This window comes from Mytilus galloprovincialis, chromosome 1 (assembly GCF_965363235.1).
Source record: "Mytilus galloprovincialis chromosome 1, xbMytGall1.hap1.1, whole genome shotgun sequence".
Classification (NCBI taxonomy): Eukaryota; Metazoa; Mollusca; class Bivalvia; order Mytilida; family Mytilidae; genus Mytilus; species Mytilus galloprovincialis.
In genome coordinates, this window is record NC_134838.1 from 60364757 (window position 1) to 60384492 (window position 19736).

Here is a 19736-nt window from a genome sequence, read left to right on the forward strand (position 1 = left end):
TGTAATTAATTTATTTATAATTAATTTTCCATTAAATATTCATTTGCACATTTATTTGTATAAATAGAAACAAATATATTATGATTACCGGTATCCCAATGCAGGGAGGAAATATACTTCTAATATTTCCGTAATTATTTTTGAAAAACAATCTCTTCAAAGGACAAATTTTTACACTTTGTTGAAGTCTGTCGTGGGAATTTTTTATTTTCAGGTCAAGAAAACGGTGCCAAGAAATGGTATATAATGTTTCCATGATTCGTCATTTTAAGTATATTTACATTGATAACTGACCATTTAATTTTTAGAAAAGGGCTAGTAAGTCTCAAGGATTTGTTTTTTAAATTATTGTATTTTTTTTTTTTTAATTCTTACGTTTGTTTTGGAACATAAACATATAATGAGTCCGATCATAAATGTAAATTTGGCCAAGCATCATACTAGCATCCGTGATCATAAGATTATGATAATAGTTACCACATAATACTTTTTATTCACAAATAATTTGTTAATTTAATGAATTTATGCCAGATTATTGTTGATGCTTGAGTTTCGTAATTATCAATCAAATATATATATTTTTTTAATTCACACACTGAATACATGATCAACACCGCCTTCAGTGATATTTATTAGAAACTTTTTTGCACGTCTATATTCAAAAAACATTTATTTTTCAAGGTTGAACAAACAGTGAAAAAAAAAATTAACGTTTTTTGGAATATTTAAACTTGTCCTTAAGTCTAGAAGAGAAAACATATTTAGTTAAAAATAAAAGTATATATCCCTCAAAATGTAGATTTGTGATCACGGGTTTGTGATATGCATTATATAAACCATTTTAGAAATCTCCCAAAACAGAGTTATCGCACTTGAAATTGACAATCGCCAGCGGACAACTACACACATCATAATTTTTTTTTAAAACGTTGTAGAGGAACAGATGCAAAATCCACTGAAATAAATTAATTGAAATATTTAATTTCATGATAAAAAAGCATGCCTTTCAGCTTTAAGAGGTATGCGAGTAAACTTCCAATTGAAATAGACAACAACGCCCTTGATATGCGAAAATGAAACATCCGTTCTCACAGCATATTAATTGTGTCTTTTTTAAAGTGTAAACATTTTATTGCAATTATTCTATGAGAAAAAAACAACAATCAAACTTGAACAAGTATTAAAAGAATTACAATTTCATTCAGTCACAATTTTAAGATATTAAGACAAAAATTATCTTTCCAACAAAAACAAAAGACCATCATAACATTATATATAGATATAAAATCACGACTTTTTTTGTCATTTTATTATCATAATACCTACATACGTGTACTTATATAGAAATATTAAGTTTGACAGGCCAAATCAAGCGTGAAATAATGACAGATCTGTGACATGTTAGTATACGATTGACAATTCTTATCCACAAAATATATGTACTCTAAAAAAAACTTTGTCGAATATTTCATAGAGAGGACTATACAACTTTTACATATATTTATATATACAAATACGTTAAAGATATGTAATTTTTCTTACAAGAAGTTATGTCTTTGAGGATAATATTAAATGTAAAGAGCCTATCAACACAGACGGCAACTAGGTAGTTTCAAAAAGTGGCGACCATTCCGGAAGTTCGGAACATCAACATGTCGGATCAATTAAGATTGACAACTGTAAGTAATTCATCGATTAACGTTCGCTCGGGTACAAGCAACTCCGACATTCATGCAAAAACTATTTCTAACTTATTGACATTGGTCAAGCACAGGAAAAGAAGGGAAAGAAAGAATACATTTGGAACAAATTTGGGAAAAAAAATCGGTAGTGATGGATTTTCTAGAAGACCTATTCTAAATTCTGCTGTGTCATTTGGAATTACAGATTCACATTTGACCTCGGGATCATTAGTAAATCCACCAGAATTACATAGAAAACAAATCCAAAGTGAAATGGTGGGCTCAAGCGCAATGACTATAAATAACAGTGGACATAAAAGACTAAAAATATTAACGCCTGAAATGGTTAGAGATTACAGTGGTCAATTTCGGCCTTTTAAACCGAGAAAACCAACAACAACAACAACTCCAGAAATCCAAAGTTTAGCTGGATTAAATAGAACAACAGTATCTTCGACAACATTTACTACTGCTACTAGTCCTGTGTCGGTAAGCATTGCACCGAAAGAAACAACAACAAAAACGGGAACTAGTCAGAATCCGCATTTTACCACAGTTGGTTATAGTTCCGAAGAAACGGCTACTGTTACTGAAATTGCGATTCAAAACAGAACTGATGAAAATGACACGAATTCTGCTCCTGAAAAGGATGAAGAACTTGTGCCAGCCACACATGGTGATAAAGATTCCTTATCACCAGACAATTCTGTACAAATTAATGAAACTTCTTTAGCTTTTGACTCCAATTTAGTAATTCCCCAGATGGATCTGATGATGTTTCCTTCTGTAAGAGCAGACGTTAGGAAAAGAAATATAGAAAGGCGACGATTTTGTGCAGGATTTAGATTGAGTAAGTTGATTTAAACCTTATTGTATACATGAGCGGTAAAATGACTTTTTGTGCTTGACATTCAGAAGTGTCTGCTATTCCGTTATGTAAAATCAAAATTTTGAATATTGTAAAGAAAAACAATTATTCAAGTTTTTGCTTTTAATTCTCATTGTTACAAATAAAATAATTAAAAAAAAAAAAAAAATTAACAAACAACAAATTTTTGTTTAACATAATTATATTAGATATCATACTTTTTTGTAATTTGTATAATAATCACCCTCCTTCTCCTTTTTTTATATTACTATTTAATAATTTCAGAAATATGAAAATTGAGACGAAAAAAACGAAGATCATTATTATGTTCATATAATGTAAATATTGACAATAATGATCTAACATGTGTTATGATGTCGGGGATATACAAACTGAGGCTTACAAGATTTTATTTAGAAATTAATAAAGTTTCTATGAAATCATGATGCATTTATAATAATACAAACAAAACAAAACAAAAACAATATACCATAAGTTATATATATTTATTATAAATTAATTACTCTATTTTTTTCAACTAAAGAAAAAAAAATTTCGAACAATATTTTATACATCATTTTAAACATTAGTTTTCATTAGTTTTATTAAAAAAACCTTTTTTTATATAAATGAATGAAAATAACGAAAATATTCAGGAAAGTTGAAGTCTTTATTTGTCTCGAAAGAGCTAGAATTAAGAAAGGCAAAAAAGTTTATTGGTTGCAGTTTGAAAATGAATTCTTCAACTGATGAACTTTCATTTTATTAGAATATAAGTAATTATATTTAAATGTATCATAATAATTATTATTCAGATATTGGCAATGCAAACGTTGGCTTGCGATGCTGTATGAGGACATTAAATTGTTTTGACAATCTTCCACAATATCTGGACGAAACATTGTTCCACCGAGGAAGACATCATTTCAGTCCTACTGATAGACGCCATATTTGCCAGTAAGATATTTAAGCATATTAAATTTTTGTTCATTTTAAATTTTTGTTTTTATCTTTTTTAAAGAAAAAGTATACACAGCCACAACAGTATGATCAGTCAGCACTTTTTCACCTTGTACCTCAGTTATGATTTTTGTCTCTCCCTCTGTCATTCTGAATATGCATGAACTATTTGCCATTGGACGTCAAGCAAACGACAATCAATCATTTGTCTCTTGATTTACAACTATTATTATGTTTACTACAATACAACATGTACATGTAGCACTGGTATTATATATATTAGTCTCTACTGGGACTATAACCTGTGACTGTTTTTTTTGTTACTGTACAACGTTATAGTGAATATTATACAGATATATATTTTTACATGTACTTATTTTCATATATATTGTTTTAAATTCACATTTCAAGAGAAATAATGTTACTTTATTTTTTAACTTTTTAAAATTTTTAATTTAATTTTCTCTATTTTGTAGAGATATAGACGATTCCATGCATTGTTTAGAAAGAGTACTGGATAGAGATAACTGTAAACCAGTTACTACTTTAATGAACAGAAAAATGTCGCCACAGATGGGAAAAGTCAAACAGTTTTATCAGAATATTTGTCCTAAAGGTATATATAGTTATTTTGTATTCAGCTCCAGGAAACATATAAGGGGAAGTAACAATTAATAAGATTATGGAAATACTAATTAGCTTGCTACATTTGTGTCCCTTTTATTGGTACATGTAATTCAGCCCTATATCGATAAAAAACTAATAGTTCAATTACAATTGTCCATACTTTGAAAATACAAAATGTATACTGCATGAATACAAGAAAGGTCCAATACAGACAATATAGAAAAACCTCGAGAATATAACATAATGTTAAAAACACTCTCGAGATGGAAAACAGCGGTAAACGTGCATTTTCTCTTTAAAATAAATAGTATTCTTTATTTAAGTTCTTGGTTTCCAAATGTGTATACATAAAACTGCTTGAGAATTGCTTAAACGCTAAACGTCCTGTTTTACATGAAATGTACCATGACTTTTTTGTATTTGATGTTGAAAATAAAAATAAATGGTTGATACAGGAACACAAGTAATAAGTAACCAAAGAAATGATCAACAATTTGCTAAGTAACCCTTAAACTGACAAACAATTACAGTAGGTGAAGATTATTAAACAACCATATGATAAATTGATTATTATGTATATGGCCTACCAACAGAAGAGGCAGCATGCGCTCTCTCAAAATGTGATATCTGATTTCAAGTCGCTATTTCGAAGGGACGGGTTGCGCCTTTAATACATGTATATTATACATGGATCAGAAAAAAAAATCAACAAAAAAATCAACAACAAAACACCACCTGATTGAAAAGATATGACTGATTGAAAAGATATGAAAAGATTTTTTGCAATAACTTAACTGCAGACATGATTGTTTGATATTTGTGCATTCTGCATATTTTCATCTAAATGTAGAATTTAATGTCATTCACCATGGATTTCAAGCATATTATTTTGCTTTTTCAGATCCACATATTTCCACTGTCCCTCAAAATAGAAAACCTACTACACCAACAAACCATAACAATCTTAAAAGCAAAGGATTCGGTCCAATCCCGGGATCACTATTACCGTTTGTAGGAGGTGCCATAGCTGGGTTGATTGTATTGTCTATAATCCTGCTTATTGTGATATATTGTAGAAAACAATGCAAAATCAAGTAGGTATACTATTCACTCAGTTTTGGTTTATTTTAAAGCATTTATATTTATTCTTGGTTTGGGTATTATTAAAAGTAAAACAAATTAAAAAAAAACAACGTTAAAAACTATTTAATCACACATTCCAAAATGTTCTCTAATAATCTATCTATATTTATGTTAACCCTGTAAAAGCGCAAGGAGAAGAAACTTAACTACTTCAGTATCAACTATTCTAACCACACAGACGTATCATGAATGTGTAATGGGCGCTGGAGCATGTTTAACATTTGTGCAGGGAAAAATAGCTCTACTTAAAACATGTTCAATCGTTATATCAAATGATTCTGAAGTAATGTACACGAAAACATTATATTATTTTTCCCCTCGAAAGTCAGCTATAGAGAATTCTAATTATCCTACGTTTATCATTAATTTTTATAAAGTTTTCTTTATGCAAAACTTTTTGATTTGATTTTCTAGAAAATATTCATAGACAAGTATCTCCAACCAATATTACTATATAGATAAGTATGCTTTGAATTCATATTTTGTTGTTGCAGAAAACGTAATTCTGACAGTCAAGAATCAAGTTTCGAATCGGACCCATCTTTGAGGTATAAATCAGTTTCCCACAATCGACGGAGATCTAGTGCTTATGAAGAAATAGACGTTGATAAAGTAAGTTGTATGGCTCATAAAATAGAATACATGAACAAATTCATAGGGAAAATTGTCTTTTCTTTTTATGCCCCACTTAGGCGCATTAGTTATTCGGTCTGTGCATCGTTCGTTCGTTCTGTTCGTTCGTCGTACCGTCTGTTCGTTCGTCCGTCCGTCTGTCAAGCTTTAGGTTAAAGATTTTGGTTAAGGTAGTTTTTGAAACTTAGTGCACATCTTCCCTATGCTATTATCTTTCTCATTTTAGTCCCAAATTAGAGTTTTGACCCCAATTTCACTGTCCAATTAACATGAAAAAAATTATAGTACGGGTGCCATGGGCATCCGTGTACTATGGACCCATTTTGTTTTGTTTGTTTGTTACCATGAAGTATGTTAATCCTTTGTTTAACAACACCAAAAAGACGTCATGTACATTACCACTGTGTAGTGTTTTTGGAATGCAGTTAGCCTATTTGCCTCTTCTTATTTTTGCCTTGGCGTTGTCTGTTCTTTATTCGACTCTGGTAACTCCTTTGTGTTTCCCCATCGGATCACAGTTATATCTATAATCACCCTACATATTTCGACAATTCTGGGTACATTTGCAACTGTCGATCACGGATGGACCATTTTATCATATGATAATCAGTATAATTTATATATTAGTAAGGGTTTGAAAACGATTTCATGTAACAAGGGATACAAGCTGTAATGAATAAGTTGTATCATTTATGTATATTTTAAATGGACGCCATTTTTATACTCAGCCTTTGTTTATTTTCTAGATGGTCCCTTCAATAAATTTACCAAACAAAAAGAAAAATCATTGTATAGACGAGTCACGCATATCAAGGAAACTACCGAGTGCCCCGAGTGAGGAGGGATTTAAAACAGGAAATCATTACTACTTATCTCCAACTTCGAGTTTACCCGAGGATAACCGAATAAACGATAATGATAAAGGTGTTTCAAACTTCGGGTATTTAGATCTACAAACGGACGAGAACGGTCAGTCATATGCCAAATTAAAGACAGAAGAGGGAGAATATATTACACCGGAAGAAATAGCAAGTACGCCGAAACAAAAAGAGAAAAATCCAAAAGAAGAATATCACATGTATTTTGTATTAGAAAAGGAGGATGAATAAGAGTGTGAAGTGGCACACTGCTTCCAATAACTTACATATTTATGGAATATTTATTTATATTTAAATAGATTGCATTTGTAAATTATTTTACATATTTTTGTTATGATTAAAACATGTTTATGATTTGAATTACATTTTTATTTCAGTTTCTCGGGAATTTTCAAAGCAGTTCGTGTTTCATTTATTGCATCCGTACCCTTGTACGTGATACATATTATAATTGAAACGTTTGTTAATGGTTTTTAAATAGAGCCTTATTATGGATTAAACATAAAAACAGCTGTCAGAATCAAGCTCAATGATTCCTTAATGGTTTTAGAATTTCATAATATTGGGAAAATTCAAAGTTCCCTAGCAAGTGTCTCATTCGTCATTGAAATACAAAAAACAGTTTTACCCAAAACAAAACCATGGTGTAAACAACTTTCTGTAGTTATTTTGATCAGTCCTTTCATTCCAATGCAAATTTTTGAATTTTTCATTGATAAACTTCCAGAAATGTAGAGGTGGCCGAGTTTATACTTGTATTAGATTTAGATCAAAATAAAAAAAATATAGCTTGAAGAAAGAAAACACTTTATATGATTTTCTTGCGTTCGAAGAATTTGTCTTGTTTTACCTTGAGGAACGCTCAACACCAAGTATTTGTAATAAAAGGAGGTAGTAATAGTAGAACCGATATAGCTGCAGATTTTCATGACCGAACATAAACATAATAGCCAAATCCATGGTTGTGTTCCATTTCTATGTCAACAGTAGGTCATTTAAAAATATGATTAACACAACCTTCTGATAAAAAAAGTGGGCGGCGATGCATAACTGTATTATGTAAGAACTTCCTATTTTCCATGTGTTCTGACGTACTAGGTTTATTTTCGTTGACCATCTTCCTCATAATATCTTGAAATGATTAAGTTCACATTCTTATGTTTGAAATTCCAACCAAGTTAATGAAATCTGCGATTAAATCCCTGTTTAGTTTTATCAGGGAAAAATATACAATATATATATGTCTCCGATTTTATGGCGAAAACGATAATTATGCTTTGTTCTTGAATTTCACACAAATCTGACTTATATTCTTTAAAGTTAGATTTTAGAATAGGAAATTTTAACGTTGACCAAGGTTTTTTCTTAGTGTTTTTATGTTATAAAAATTTATGTTTTGATTTGTGCTTTTGACTTTTGATTCTGCAAGTTGTCACAATGAGATTGTATTTTAATTGAAAACAATAATATACCATAAGTTTGTAATTTATTTCAAATTTTAAATGAATTAAACAACTAATTAGCAGGATGAAAGTGAAATCCCATAGTTGGTCTGCACATATTGGCCGATGTTAGTTGTGCTGAGGATTGTTTTACTGCAGTCAAAACCAGCGTATTGTAATCGGGTCTCTGAACAAAGGGCAAACTGTCTCGCCATCATGCACTTGTCATTTTTGGGATCTTTCATATTCTCGAGGTATGGTCTGCAATAAGGTTCACGTGCCATGACTTGTAGTACCCCAGCTTCATCCTGACAGAAGTCGGCGGTCGTTTTCTGCATTTGACCTATAAAAATATACAAACAACGTTAAATAGTAGAGATGATCAAAAAGGCAGAATAGTAAAAAAACATTTTAATACCAAGGAAATATAACAAAATAAATATCCTAAAGAAAAGGCAATTTGGCTGCATTTATTCAATAGAATACGCGTAATATTTGTACAGATCTGTAGTACAAGACACACATGCAAATATATACAATTGAACACTAAAGGCCACATGCATGCGCACTTTGTTGGTGTATGCATGCTTTTGAAAACGTCTCAGATTCAGATAAAGGTTTTTCCCGTATGTAAATGTCTTTAGATTTGCGCAACCGATACTAATATATGATGGTATGCAATCGAGTAGACATATATTTTTGCTGAACAATTAGCATTCGTCATATTTATGTATCGTAAATTTACGCAACCTTTAATAAATTGTATTCCAGATATGAGGGACTTCTTTGAATGTGTAATTCGATTTGCAGCAGTTAAACAAAAAAAAAAAAAAAACACATAACAATTTGAATTAAAATTGTTCATTACCATACGATTGATAGTAGATATAAAAAGGGGGAAAACTCGCATCAAATGTATACGTACCCTTTCGACTAAGATTTATGCATTACGACATGTCGTAACTAACAATTTTGTGAAAACATTTTGTCGTTATCTTATATGATTTCTGATAAGAGATAACAAACCAAAATCAAAATTTTGAACATGAACTTGACCGTTGATACTTGGAAAGTATTCGGCTAAGCAGGGTCAGTTTCAAAAGCGTATAAACTGTTCGATATCATATTCCAAACATCTAAGCAACATCTTGCGAAACAAACAAAAAAACAGCGAAGGAAAAAAATCAGGCGGATGAAAAACAAATAATCAGAAGAAAACCAATAGGTCTTTCCACGGAAAAGTGGAAAGACCTAATAAACCGTCGTTGTGTTATTTGTGAATTACAATACTTCATGTATATCACGACAAAGACAGTTAAAAGCTGAGCTATATTTACTTGTATTTGCCTAATGTTTAGTGAAAATAACCTAGAAAGTCTCAATGTTACTAACCTTGACATGCCGACAGCGTGGACGGTTTAACTCCTTGGTAACCCAGAATCTTAGAAAATTCCGGCTGCAGTTCGGGCACAGTGCACATATGACCAGCTTTGCTCATTTCGTGCTGAAGCATGTGCATTGCGTAGTAAAAATTTCTGAAATACAGATCTATATTTATCAAGTCGGATTTCACATTAACCTTATAATGATATTATTTGTTCTGCACCCCAAAGGATACACAATTTTCCTCTTTTTTAAACATTTTAATTTTTAACAATAAAAAAAAATGGCGATTGCATATTATATATATATTACATACCATTCTTTTACCCGAAGCTGTAACACGACAAATGAGGTAATATTTTAATTATTTTGTTCATCATTACTGGTTTTTAAAGTTCTAAAATACATCCTATAATGTTCTTATAAAACTTGGCTTCAGTTTTACGCATAAGGTCAATAATTCTGTTTCTAAAGGCCCATATATGTTTTATAATGTTCTAAAAAAACATTGTCGTCGTTTAACGCATGAAACAAATTGTACATCAATACCTGTTTCTAAAGTCCCATATATGTTCTATAATGTTCTAAAAAAACATTGTCGTCGTTTAACGCATGAAAAAAATTGTTCATATACCTGTTTCTAAAGTTTCAAAATGCACTCTATAATGTTCTAAACAAACTTGCTCGCAGTTTGACGCAAGGTATATTTTCATCCATAATATATAAGCTCATCACAGATACCAGTACTAAATTTTGTATATACGCCAGACGCGCGTTTCGTCTACAAAAGACTCATCAGTGACGCTCGAATCCAAAAAAGTTAAAAAAAAAAAAAAAAAAAAAAAAAAAAGGCCAAATAAAGTACGAAGTTGAAGAGCATTGAGGACCAAAATTCCTAAAAGTTTTGCCAAATCCAGCTAAGGTAATGTATGCCTGAGGTAGAAAAGCCTTAGTATTTCAAAAATTCTAAATTTTGTAAACAGTTAATTTATAAATATAACCATTTCAATGATAATTCATGTCAGCACAAAAAGTGCTGACTACTGGGCTGGTGATACCCTCGGGGAAATAAATCTCCGCCAGATATACCTATTTCTAAACTTTCAAAATATATATTCTATATTGTCTTCAGAAGAACTAGACGTACAATGCATAAGGTTATGCCATTAAGTTATGAAAAAATGACAGTGATTAGCTGAATCAAAGTGAGAAGGGTTGCTGACATCAACTTTGATTCGTTTTTGGCTGATTTTTGTACAATTGGCAATCATACCACATCTCTGTTATGTGTATATATTCTTTTTTCGTCCAATAAGTTAAGAGGGTTGTTCCATTCTGACTGATACAAAAAATCTGTACACATAAACAACTTATACCAATAATCTGTGAAAAAAACAACTTGTACAAACAATCTGTTCAAAAAACAATATCTACATATTATCTGTACAAAATAACAACTAGTCCAAAAATCTATCCAAAATAACAACTTGTACGGAAATTCTGTACATAACAACATGCACAAAAAGTATGTTCAAAATAACAAGTTGTACATATAAATTATTGTTAACAAACATACTTGCAGTATACAGCTTGGCTCACGACCGTAATATTGTTAAGATACATAATTCCCATTGCGTCTTGTGTATGTTTTGAGATGTATATAAAATCTTTACACTCTGAATCGCCGCCAGGTTGACCCGGTTGGTACACTTTGAAACATTCATCCAAGTTGACTTTCGGGTAGTTATCCTGGATCCACTGTTTTGCTGTCGAAGACTGGAGACCATCTTTAATTTTACCATCTTCACAGTGGCTTTCGCCCAACATGTTTGTGAATTGATCTGTGCATACTTCTAAACTGGAAACTAATCTGAAATTTCCCAACAATTTTTATTATGTATAAACGTTCTAAAAAGGTCCGAAAATACTAGATAATACATTTGACCACCCAAACCATCCGACTTATTTGGAAAAGAACCAGGCGTATTCTCAAAACAAAGTTTCTTTGCTAACAAAGTCTTACTAACTAAGATATAAAAGCTGCATGTATGTCCTGACGGATAAATTGTTTTGAGTGGAGGCATCACAAAAATGTATTCCGTTGACTGTCTGATAATAATAATAATCATCGTAATAATAATATACACGCAGAGAAAGAATAAACTTACGAACAAATATAATAGTTGGAATGTGTAAGGGATCCTCCAATGATAGGAGGAAAACAACCAATGGCAGATATCAGCCCAAGACGATCAGGAGATGTACACAACGATTCAGTAACTTCTTCTACTGTAAAACAAGATCATATAATATAAGTGTTATATTTGGTGGGGTTTGTGTTTCTCTGTCTTTAGTTTTCTATGTTGTGTTTTGTGTACTATTGTTTGCAATTGTCTGTTTGTCCTTTTCATTTTACCAATGGCGTTGTCAGTTTATTTTCGACTTTTGAGTTTGATTGTTCATTTTGTATCTTTCGCATCTCTTGCTGTCATTGGATAATGAAATTCACCGATAATTACATTTTGCTAAAGCAAAATTGGTCAGCAAAACAAGATATAAAAAAAAGCCAAATTAGTGCAATCGTCAACCAACTCGTTACATATGTTGGTATACCCCCTAATCGCCTACTAGTTTAAGTGCTTTTGGTTTTTCCCTATTTTTTTAATACCATAAATGTCTATGTTTAGATAGAAAATTAGACGAACCAAAATGAGTCTCGATGTTGGTTCACACCGCTCTTTTATTCTTACTGCATTGCAATAATTTATTTTTATGCAAAATTACAATAAGTGGCACAGACTCCTTAGGTCTTATATTTTTTTTTTATTAACGATAGTAAAAGATTTGATAATATACTTACATTGACACGATTGCGTGTCCAGTGCAGTCAACCAATCATCGGTATAATATGTCGCCAACTTGGTAAATGTGGTATGAAGACTCTGCATGTCACAGGTTTCGCCATTTTTAACAGCAAGTAATTGAATACATCTACCTACTTCATTGTATATCCTGATGAAATAAAAATACATTATCACGAGTCTTCCACTTTACCGAACAGTTTTTTGTTTGTTCCTTTCGTCTAATAATGGATGTATATGAATGTTATATAAACCATGCCAGTGCTGACATCCTGACTACATTAAAATAAGAAGATGGGGTAAAGGGCTGAAATAAATACTAAACAAATACATCTAACAAAAATACAGAGTGGACGAGGCACAGTACTTATACATCCCTACAACAAAAAGACACGAAGTGCAAATCTGAGAGTACTCGTAGTTACTGTATATCTTACAAGTATGCAGTATGCCTCTCTTCCAAAGATCTCATCTTAATTTATGTCAGTGTTTCCATCTATAAAGTTAATATGCAGCGTGTGCATGACTTTAAAAGAACAGCCGCAAATCTTTCTCAAGTTGATTTTGTTTGGAATTGTTCCTACGTTAAACAGTTAGTTTGAATCAAATTATACATTTTAAGTGCACAAAAATGAATAACAAACAACATATGGTCTAAATTGTATAAATCAGTCATAAAATGGAGTGAATTAACACATATCCACGTGCGAACGCACACTCACTTTTTGCATACATTTACATGTTACGGTATCTTTTCCAGTTGTCGTGTAAGTAAACAATACATATTTTTCTAATTGAACATTACACTTACTGACAAACATCCGTATGTGTGTGTACGGTATTATTCAGTACAGCAAGAATACCAATACAGTTGGTTGAATATTTGGAAACTTTACTTATGTGCGAGCATGCGTCGACTGTAAAATATAAGACACCATGTTATCATGGTACATGTTCTTGCTTTATTGGTAAGTGTGATGTAAAAAGCTATTATACTCAGTCTGACTGTACATGTTTCATATAAGATTTGAAAACATGATTAATAACATTACAAATCCAATAAGCTCAGTGTTACTGATCTAAATCAAATACATGTATGTCTTAACTGAATGTCAAGCCAGACCCGCGTTTCCCCTACACAAAACTCATCAGTTGTCAGGTCATTAAAGTAGCTGGAATGCAAGATACGAACTGAAGTTGAAATACGTTAAAAAAATAATTTTATGCCAATAGATATACAAGAAGATGTGATATGGGTGTCAATGAGACAACTTTCCACCCAATCAAAAACACGGATTTATTGCTAAGGGGTAAAATCTTCGTGTTTTCAATAATTCAACATGTTTAAATTGAGACTGTGAATTAAGCAACAGTTGAAAATGTATACAAAGATGTATTGAAGCATTTGCAATGCAGTCCAATTTAATGTTTATAATATTGAATGCGTTTTTGTAGTTATATTGACAGAAACACATTTTGTATGACGATAGTCTTCGTGTGCAAACGGTGATTACAACTAGTTACCTCATATATTGATACCGATATAACTTTCTGTTCAGAAAAAAATATGTAAATTAAAACAAAATGATAGCATCGTGCCTTGATAAGTTTAATGTTTAATGATATCATAAAATAAGAACTTTTTAAATTGGGATGTAAAGGTAAAACATTACGAAAGAGTCGATGGCAAAGATACTTACTAGCAGTTACTTCTTTCTGGAAAAATGCAAAACGTGATCAGTCTAACATATACATGTAGCAGTACATGTATACGATCAAATCTTATATTTCTGATAAAAGGATGCAACTATGTTGTTATTACATGTATTTCCATTCTAGCCTCGATTGAAAGACGGTCGTGAGTTCAACCCTTGCTGGGTCAAACCAATAACTGTAAACCAACTACTACGATATGACATAATTTGTAACGAAGCAAACATTTTCTAAAACCCTTTAGTGTTCATATTATAAGACCAACTCGTTTATGTTAAACTCTTTAGTCAGCGACTCGCTCAGAAATGCATTGGTTTTCTCCGGGCACCTCAGTTGCCTCCGCCAATAAAAACGGTTTATTCTCGATTGTCCCACTTATTAATATTTTAGAGTTCTGATTGTCCCACATGAAAAGTTCTGATTGTCCGACATTATTTCATGAAGTGAAATGTTCTTAGATAAACCAGGTTACTATTGTTTGTTTTACTAAATAAACAAGAATTTATTATTGCACATTTAATATTGATTTTAAAAAGTATAAAAAAATGTTTTTTTTAACTCATTAGATTAATACACTTTTTATTTTAAAAATATAATATTTCTGATTTATGAAATATGTCTACAATTTTACGTTATTTGTAAAAAAAACTTTTTTTATACTGTATTTTTAATTACATTTTCTCTATGAAGTTGTTAAATTTAGAAATAATAAAAAAAAAAAATTGAGAATGGAAATGGGGAATGTGTCAAAGAGACAACAACCCGACCAAAGAGCAGAAAACAGCCGAAGATTACCAATGGGTTTTCAATTCAGCGAGAAACTTCCGCAGCCGAAAGTGTGTTTCAGCTGACCGCTAAACAAAAATGTGTACTAGTTCAGTGATAATGGACGTCATACTAATCTCCGGAGTATTCACAAGAAACTAAAAAAAAACAAAATCACAAAATCACTAACAAAGGCCAGAGGTTCCTGACTTGGAACAGGTGCAACAATGCGGTGGGGTTAAACATGTTTTTTGAGATCTCAACCCTCCTTCTATACCTCCAATATAGAAAAAACAAACACACAACAATGCGCACAGTAAAACTCAGGTAAGAATTGTCCGAGTCCGATGGCCGAATAGGTAACAAAAGAAACTAAACAAAATGACAATGATACATAATTTAACAAAGGACTACTTGCAGTTACTGACATGACAGCTCCAGACCTAAATTGAACTGATTAAAAGATTATGTCTTCATCATATGAATATCAAGTAAAATCCCTCCCGTAAGGGGTTTAGTATTATACCATCATACAATACATGAGAAGAACATAATAGTTATCAAAGGTACCAGGATTATAATTTAGTACGTCAGACGCGCGTTTCGTCTACATATCATGCCATTAACAGGTTGTAGAATACATGTGTTTATTTCCGATGCAAAGATCATATAAGTGAATCAATATTAAAGCCAAACTATGCAAACTTGAATGACCTGACAACAGTATCGTAAAAACTATCTATATCCTTTCTTAATGAGTCTGTTTAAATGTTTTATAAGCTTTTGAAGTGAATGCCGACGTTTTTGTTCTTTGTAAAGAATATTTACCATAAAAATTTGATGTGAAGTACCTGAACGTACAAGATGTCAGCATGTTGAATTATATTTACGAATGATGTCCTTGTACCGATGATAAAATTTAGTAAATGTTTTGACTAGTTTGTGATATCGAAAACCCTGGTGTAATAATTTTTCAGTAATACAATTTAGAATAAACTCATTTACATTTTCCACTCTACACGAACTTGTTGATAAAGATATTTTTTTCACAAGTCTTTGCAATTTTACTGGGAAAGTTAGAGGATATTAATACAACATTCTTTGCATTATCAACGTCAGTTTCACATGAACCCAAGAACTCCCTTATATGATAACGAGGCCGCTGTTTAGAATTCTGCCAGATCAGCCTTTCTAAAAATCAATATTAAAAGATTGTTTTTCCAATATTCCCAGTGTTTTTGCCATAAAGTGCAGTCAACAGGACTCGTCACCAACCAGTTTTCCATAAAAAAAAAGAAGATGTGGTATGATTGTCAATAAGACAACTCTTAAGACTAGTAGACCAAAAGACACGAAAATTAACAACTATAGGTCACCTTACGGTCTTCAACGATGAGCAAAGCCCATACCCCATAAGCCAACTTTAAAAGCCCCACTATTAAAAATGTTAAACAATTTAATTTGAACTAGAAAAACTAACGACCTGATTTTTGTACAAAATAATGAAGAAAACACAAATGTGTTACACAACAAAAGACGACAACCACTAACTGAATACTCACGTCATCATTACAATTTACAGAATTATATGACTTTTCAAACTTTCTTTTACTTTTCTCTCTCTCTCCCTCTTTCTCTCTCTCTCTCTCTCTCTCTCTCTCTCTCTCTCTCTCTCTCTCTCTCTCTCTCTCATCAATCATCATCAATACTCACGTCATCATTACAATTTACAGAATTATATGACTTTTCAAACTTTCTTTTACTTTTTTCTCTCTCTCTCTCTCTTACGAATTTCCGATACATAGAACTATCTTATATGCAATTAAAGGTAATCATTGGTTCCTTTTTTCAGTACAAGTCATCATAAGGTGTTGCTTTGACATGCATAAACGTTTTAATTCCGTTGTATAGTTAAGGAAATATTAGGCTTCTCAATTATCAAAATTAGAGTTTGTCAAACTGCTATATATACAATGAAATTTTTCCGAGAAAATCGGTGGTTCAAAGTTTTTAAAATTTTCATATTTTTGTCAAAGGGTCAAAGGAAGTATTTTGTGAAAATTAAACGAGTCAAATTTATTTCAGTCAAGGTGTTAGGTACATCTGTACGTCCACCTTAAGACTAAAAAAGTTTGTGACCGTATGAAATTAAAGAATTAAACATTTAAAACAATTTGACGATGAATTTGTGGTGTCTTTCCATTGCACTTTTGTATGATTAAAACTGAATGCCAAGCTCTGTATGTCTTTGGCTTTGTATAATACCTAACATCAGTGATGATCACATTGTCCTATTACTTATATTTTTCTCCTACTTATGTCTGTTCCTTAAATCACCTATCAAGCAAAATTAGATGTCTATTGTGTAAATCGTATATTGGTTTTTTGTGGTTGTTTCTGTGTAGTCCGGTTACTGTCTCATAGGTGTGTACATTACATCTTTTATTTTTTATTTGAGATTGCAGCGATCTAAGTCCATAGAATAATAAAGTACCAAACAGTTAATCTTTATTTGCTTACTTTCTAGTATCTATTGACATCTGTTTAATTGAGCAATCATGGTATTTACGACGCCAGTTGACAAACCGAATCGAATTAATAATACAGAGAATGACCATTGCCAGTTAGACATTTTGGTTATTGAATTAATTGCCGATTGAAATTGTTTAAGGCGACTTGAATAAATCGGCATAATTTGGACTCTAGTCCAATAGGATAGTTGTCACATGAGCAATAAAGGCAACAGTAGTACATGTATACCGCTGTTCAAAAATCGTAAATCTATGGACAAAAAAACAAAATCGGGGTAATAAACTAAAACTGAGGGAAACGCATTAAATATAAGAGAAGAACAACGACACAACATTAAAATGTAACACACACAGCAACGGACCAAGCATTAGACAAAATCCAATGAGAATAACCAATATAACATCAAAACCAAATACATGAATTTGAGCAATCATACATCATCTTTTTCATTTTATTGAAAGAATATGTAAATAAATAAGAAAGATGCCTTACCGTAACATAATTAAGGTAGAACAATACAGAAATAATCGTTAGATAGTCTGGTCTCATTTCTGGTGTTAAATAAATGGTGTCCTCTGTGAGATGCCAATCAAAGATTCGTGGTTTATCTAAGTAAGTATTTATTATACAATGTTCTTATCTGAAGATCTTATTCGTGAATGAATGAAGGTTGATAGTTAAGTTAGATTTTTGTATTTAAAGAAAATTACTGGATACATTCAACATTACAAAATTAGTTTTAAAATTCCAAAAAAGAAAGAATGCAAAATAAATAAATGTTGCATGTCATTTTAGGGAAAGATATTCTCTTTGAACATATATTATTTAAATGGATTTATTTAATAAGGAGGTCATGATCATTTCCCTTTTTTCCTCTAATTCATGTTATATACGTCAACTGCACAAACCCATGGCGAACGATAAATACCACACGTGTCACGCGTCCGCACCGGACATTCAAATAAAGTAATTACACATGCTCATCCTTGCAGATTTGAATGATGATATTTCTTGACGAGCGACAGAATTCGAGGCATTGTGGCAGTTTGGCACCTATTTTGTTGTTTCAATCTTTGTTGCCACCATTTCTTACAGTATACTTCTTTAGTTGCCATACTGTCACGTTCTTGAAATCTTGAGCTTATATGATATTAAATTAAGAAACAAAAGGAGATGTGTTATATATGATAATGTATATAGTGGAAATCTTTTCAACTTGATCGGAATTTATAAATATGAGTTTTATTTTTGTTTTATTCAGTTAAAAATCGGTAAACTAAAATACCTTAAATTTTGTGTTTTCTTATTGTTTTTATGCTTATGCGAAAATTGCACATAATATAAACATATTGCACACGAGTACCTGATGTGGAGCAGGATCTACCTACCTTCCTGACACCCGTGAGATCAATCGCGGTTTTGGGATACTAGTACTGTTGACCTTTTCCTTTTTTTTGTTAATATGTGGTTGTCAGTTTATTTTCGATTTATGACTTTGAATGTACCTTTGGTATTTTTTCGCTTCTTTTTTGTATATCAGTGGTTTTTGGAAAGACAAAAAATCAGTTCTGCTTTGACTTAAACGAAGTAAATTCTTTCGGTGTCCAATACGGAAGCGTATTAACGCCACACAACTTTATTTTTAATGTTTCTTCCTATGTTTGCGTGTAAGGAAAGCTTAAAGCCGACAATATAGCTATCCAAGTTGGATCAAACGACCTAGTATATAGTACACTGAATATGTGGCTAAACACACAGAAAGACTTATATCAGTTACACAGAGACTCATTCCAAGGAGCAACATCATAACAAATGCTATATTGCCTATATTTTACAGAAACGCAAATTCAAGCAAAACTTATGAATCAAAAAGAACAAAATGTAACCACATTCTTTCAGATCCATTCACTGAATATGGTTTAAAATTTGTCAAACATGAAATTTCAAACAATTTCACTTCACAGATGGCATCCATTTAAACCATGATAATGGTAGTCCACTATATGTAAGAAACTTAAAACACGAAGTAAACCCACTGCTTGGAGTAATTAACGATCAACAGAACTTTGAAAACCATCAATTTCCTATAGAACGTGCCTCAATGAACCAACAGTTCCGTAAAGAAACTTCTACAAACGTCCAAATCGATATGATGAAGAAAATCATCAAAGTGCTTCTTATGACAAACACAATAATTTTTATAAAAAAGAAAAAAAATCACCAAAGTGCTTCTTATGACAATCACAATA

The 19736-nt window shown here is 31.6% G+C and overlaps 2 protein-coding genes and 1 long non-coding RNA gene across 3 annotated transcripts in view; 1 reads left to right on the forward strand and 2 right to left on the reverse strand.

Annotated features, from left to right (window-relative positions):
- LOC143080343 (uncharacterized) overlaps window positions 1-19736 on the reverse strand; it is a 172384-nt gene that overhangs the window by 47513 nt on the left and 105135 nt on the right. The window lies entirely within an intron of this gene.
- LOC143080307 (uncharacterized) lies at window positions 1525-7151 on the forward strand. The gene is made up of 6 exons (XM_076256072.1): window positions 1525-2532; window positions 3366-3507; window positions 3987-4126; window positions 5039-5231; window positions 5775-5892; window positions 6660-7151. Exons 1-6 carry the CDS (start codon window positions 1653-1655, stop codon window positions 7020-7022), a joined length of 1836 nt encoding a protein of 611 aa, XP_076112187.1. The 5' UTR covers window positions 1525-1652; the 3' UTR covers window positions 7023-7151.
- On the reverse strand, window positions 8261-18110 carry LOC143080311 (uncharacterized). The gene is made up of 8 exons (XM_076256089.1): window positions 17980-18110; window positions 14178-14193; window positions 13289-13394; window positions 12477-12628; window positions 11785-11905; window positions 11193-11486; window positions 9626-9768; window positions 8261-8576 (listed from the first exon to the last, which is right to left on the reverse strand). Exons 1-8 carry the CDS (start codon window positions 18034-18036, stop codon window positions 8311-8313), a joined length of 1155 nt encoding a protein of 384 aa, XP_076112204.1. The 5' UTR covers window positions 18037-18110; the 3' UTR covers window positions 8261-8310.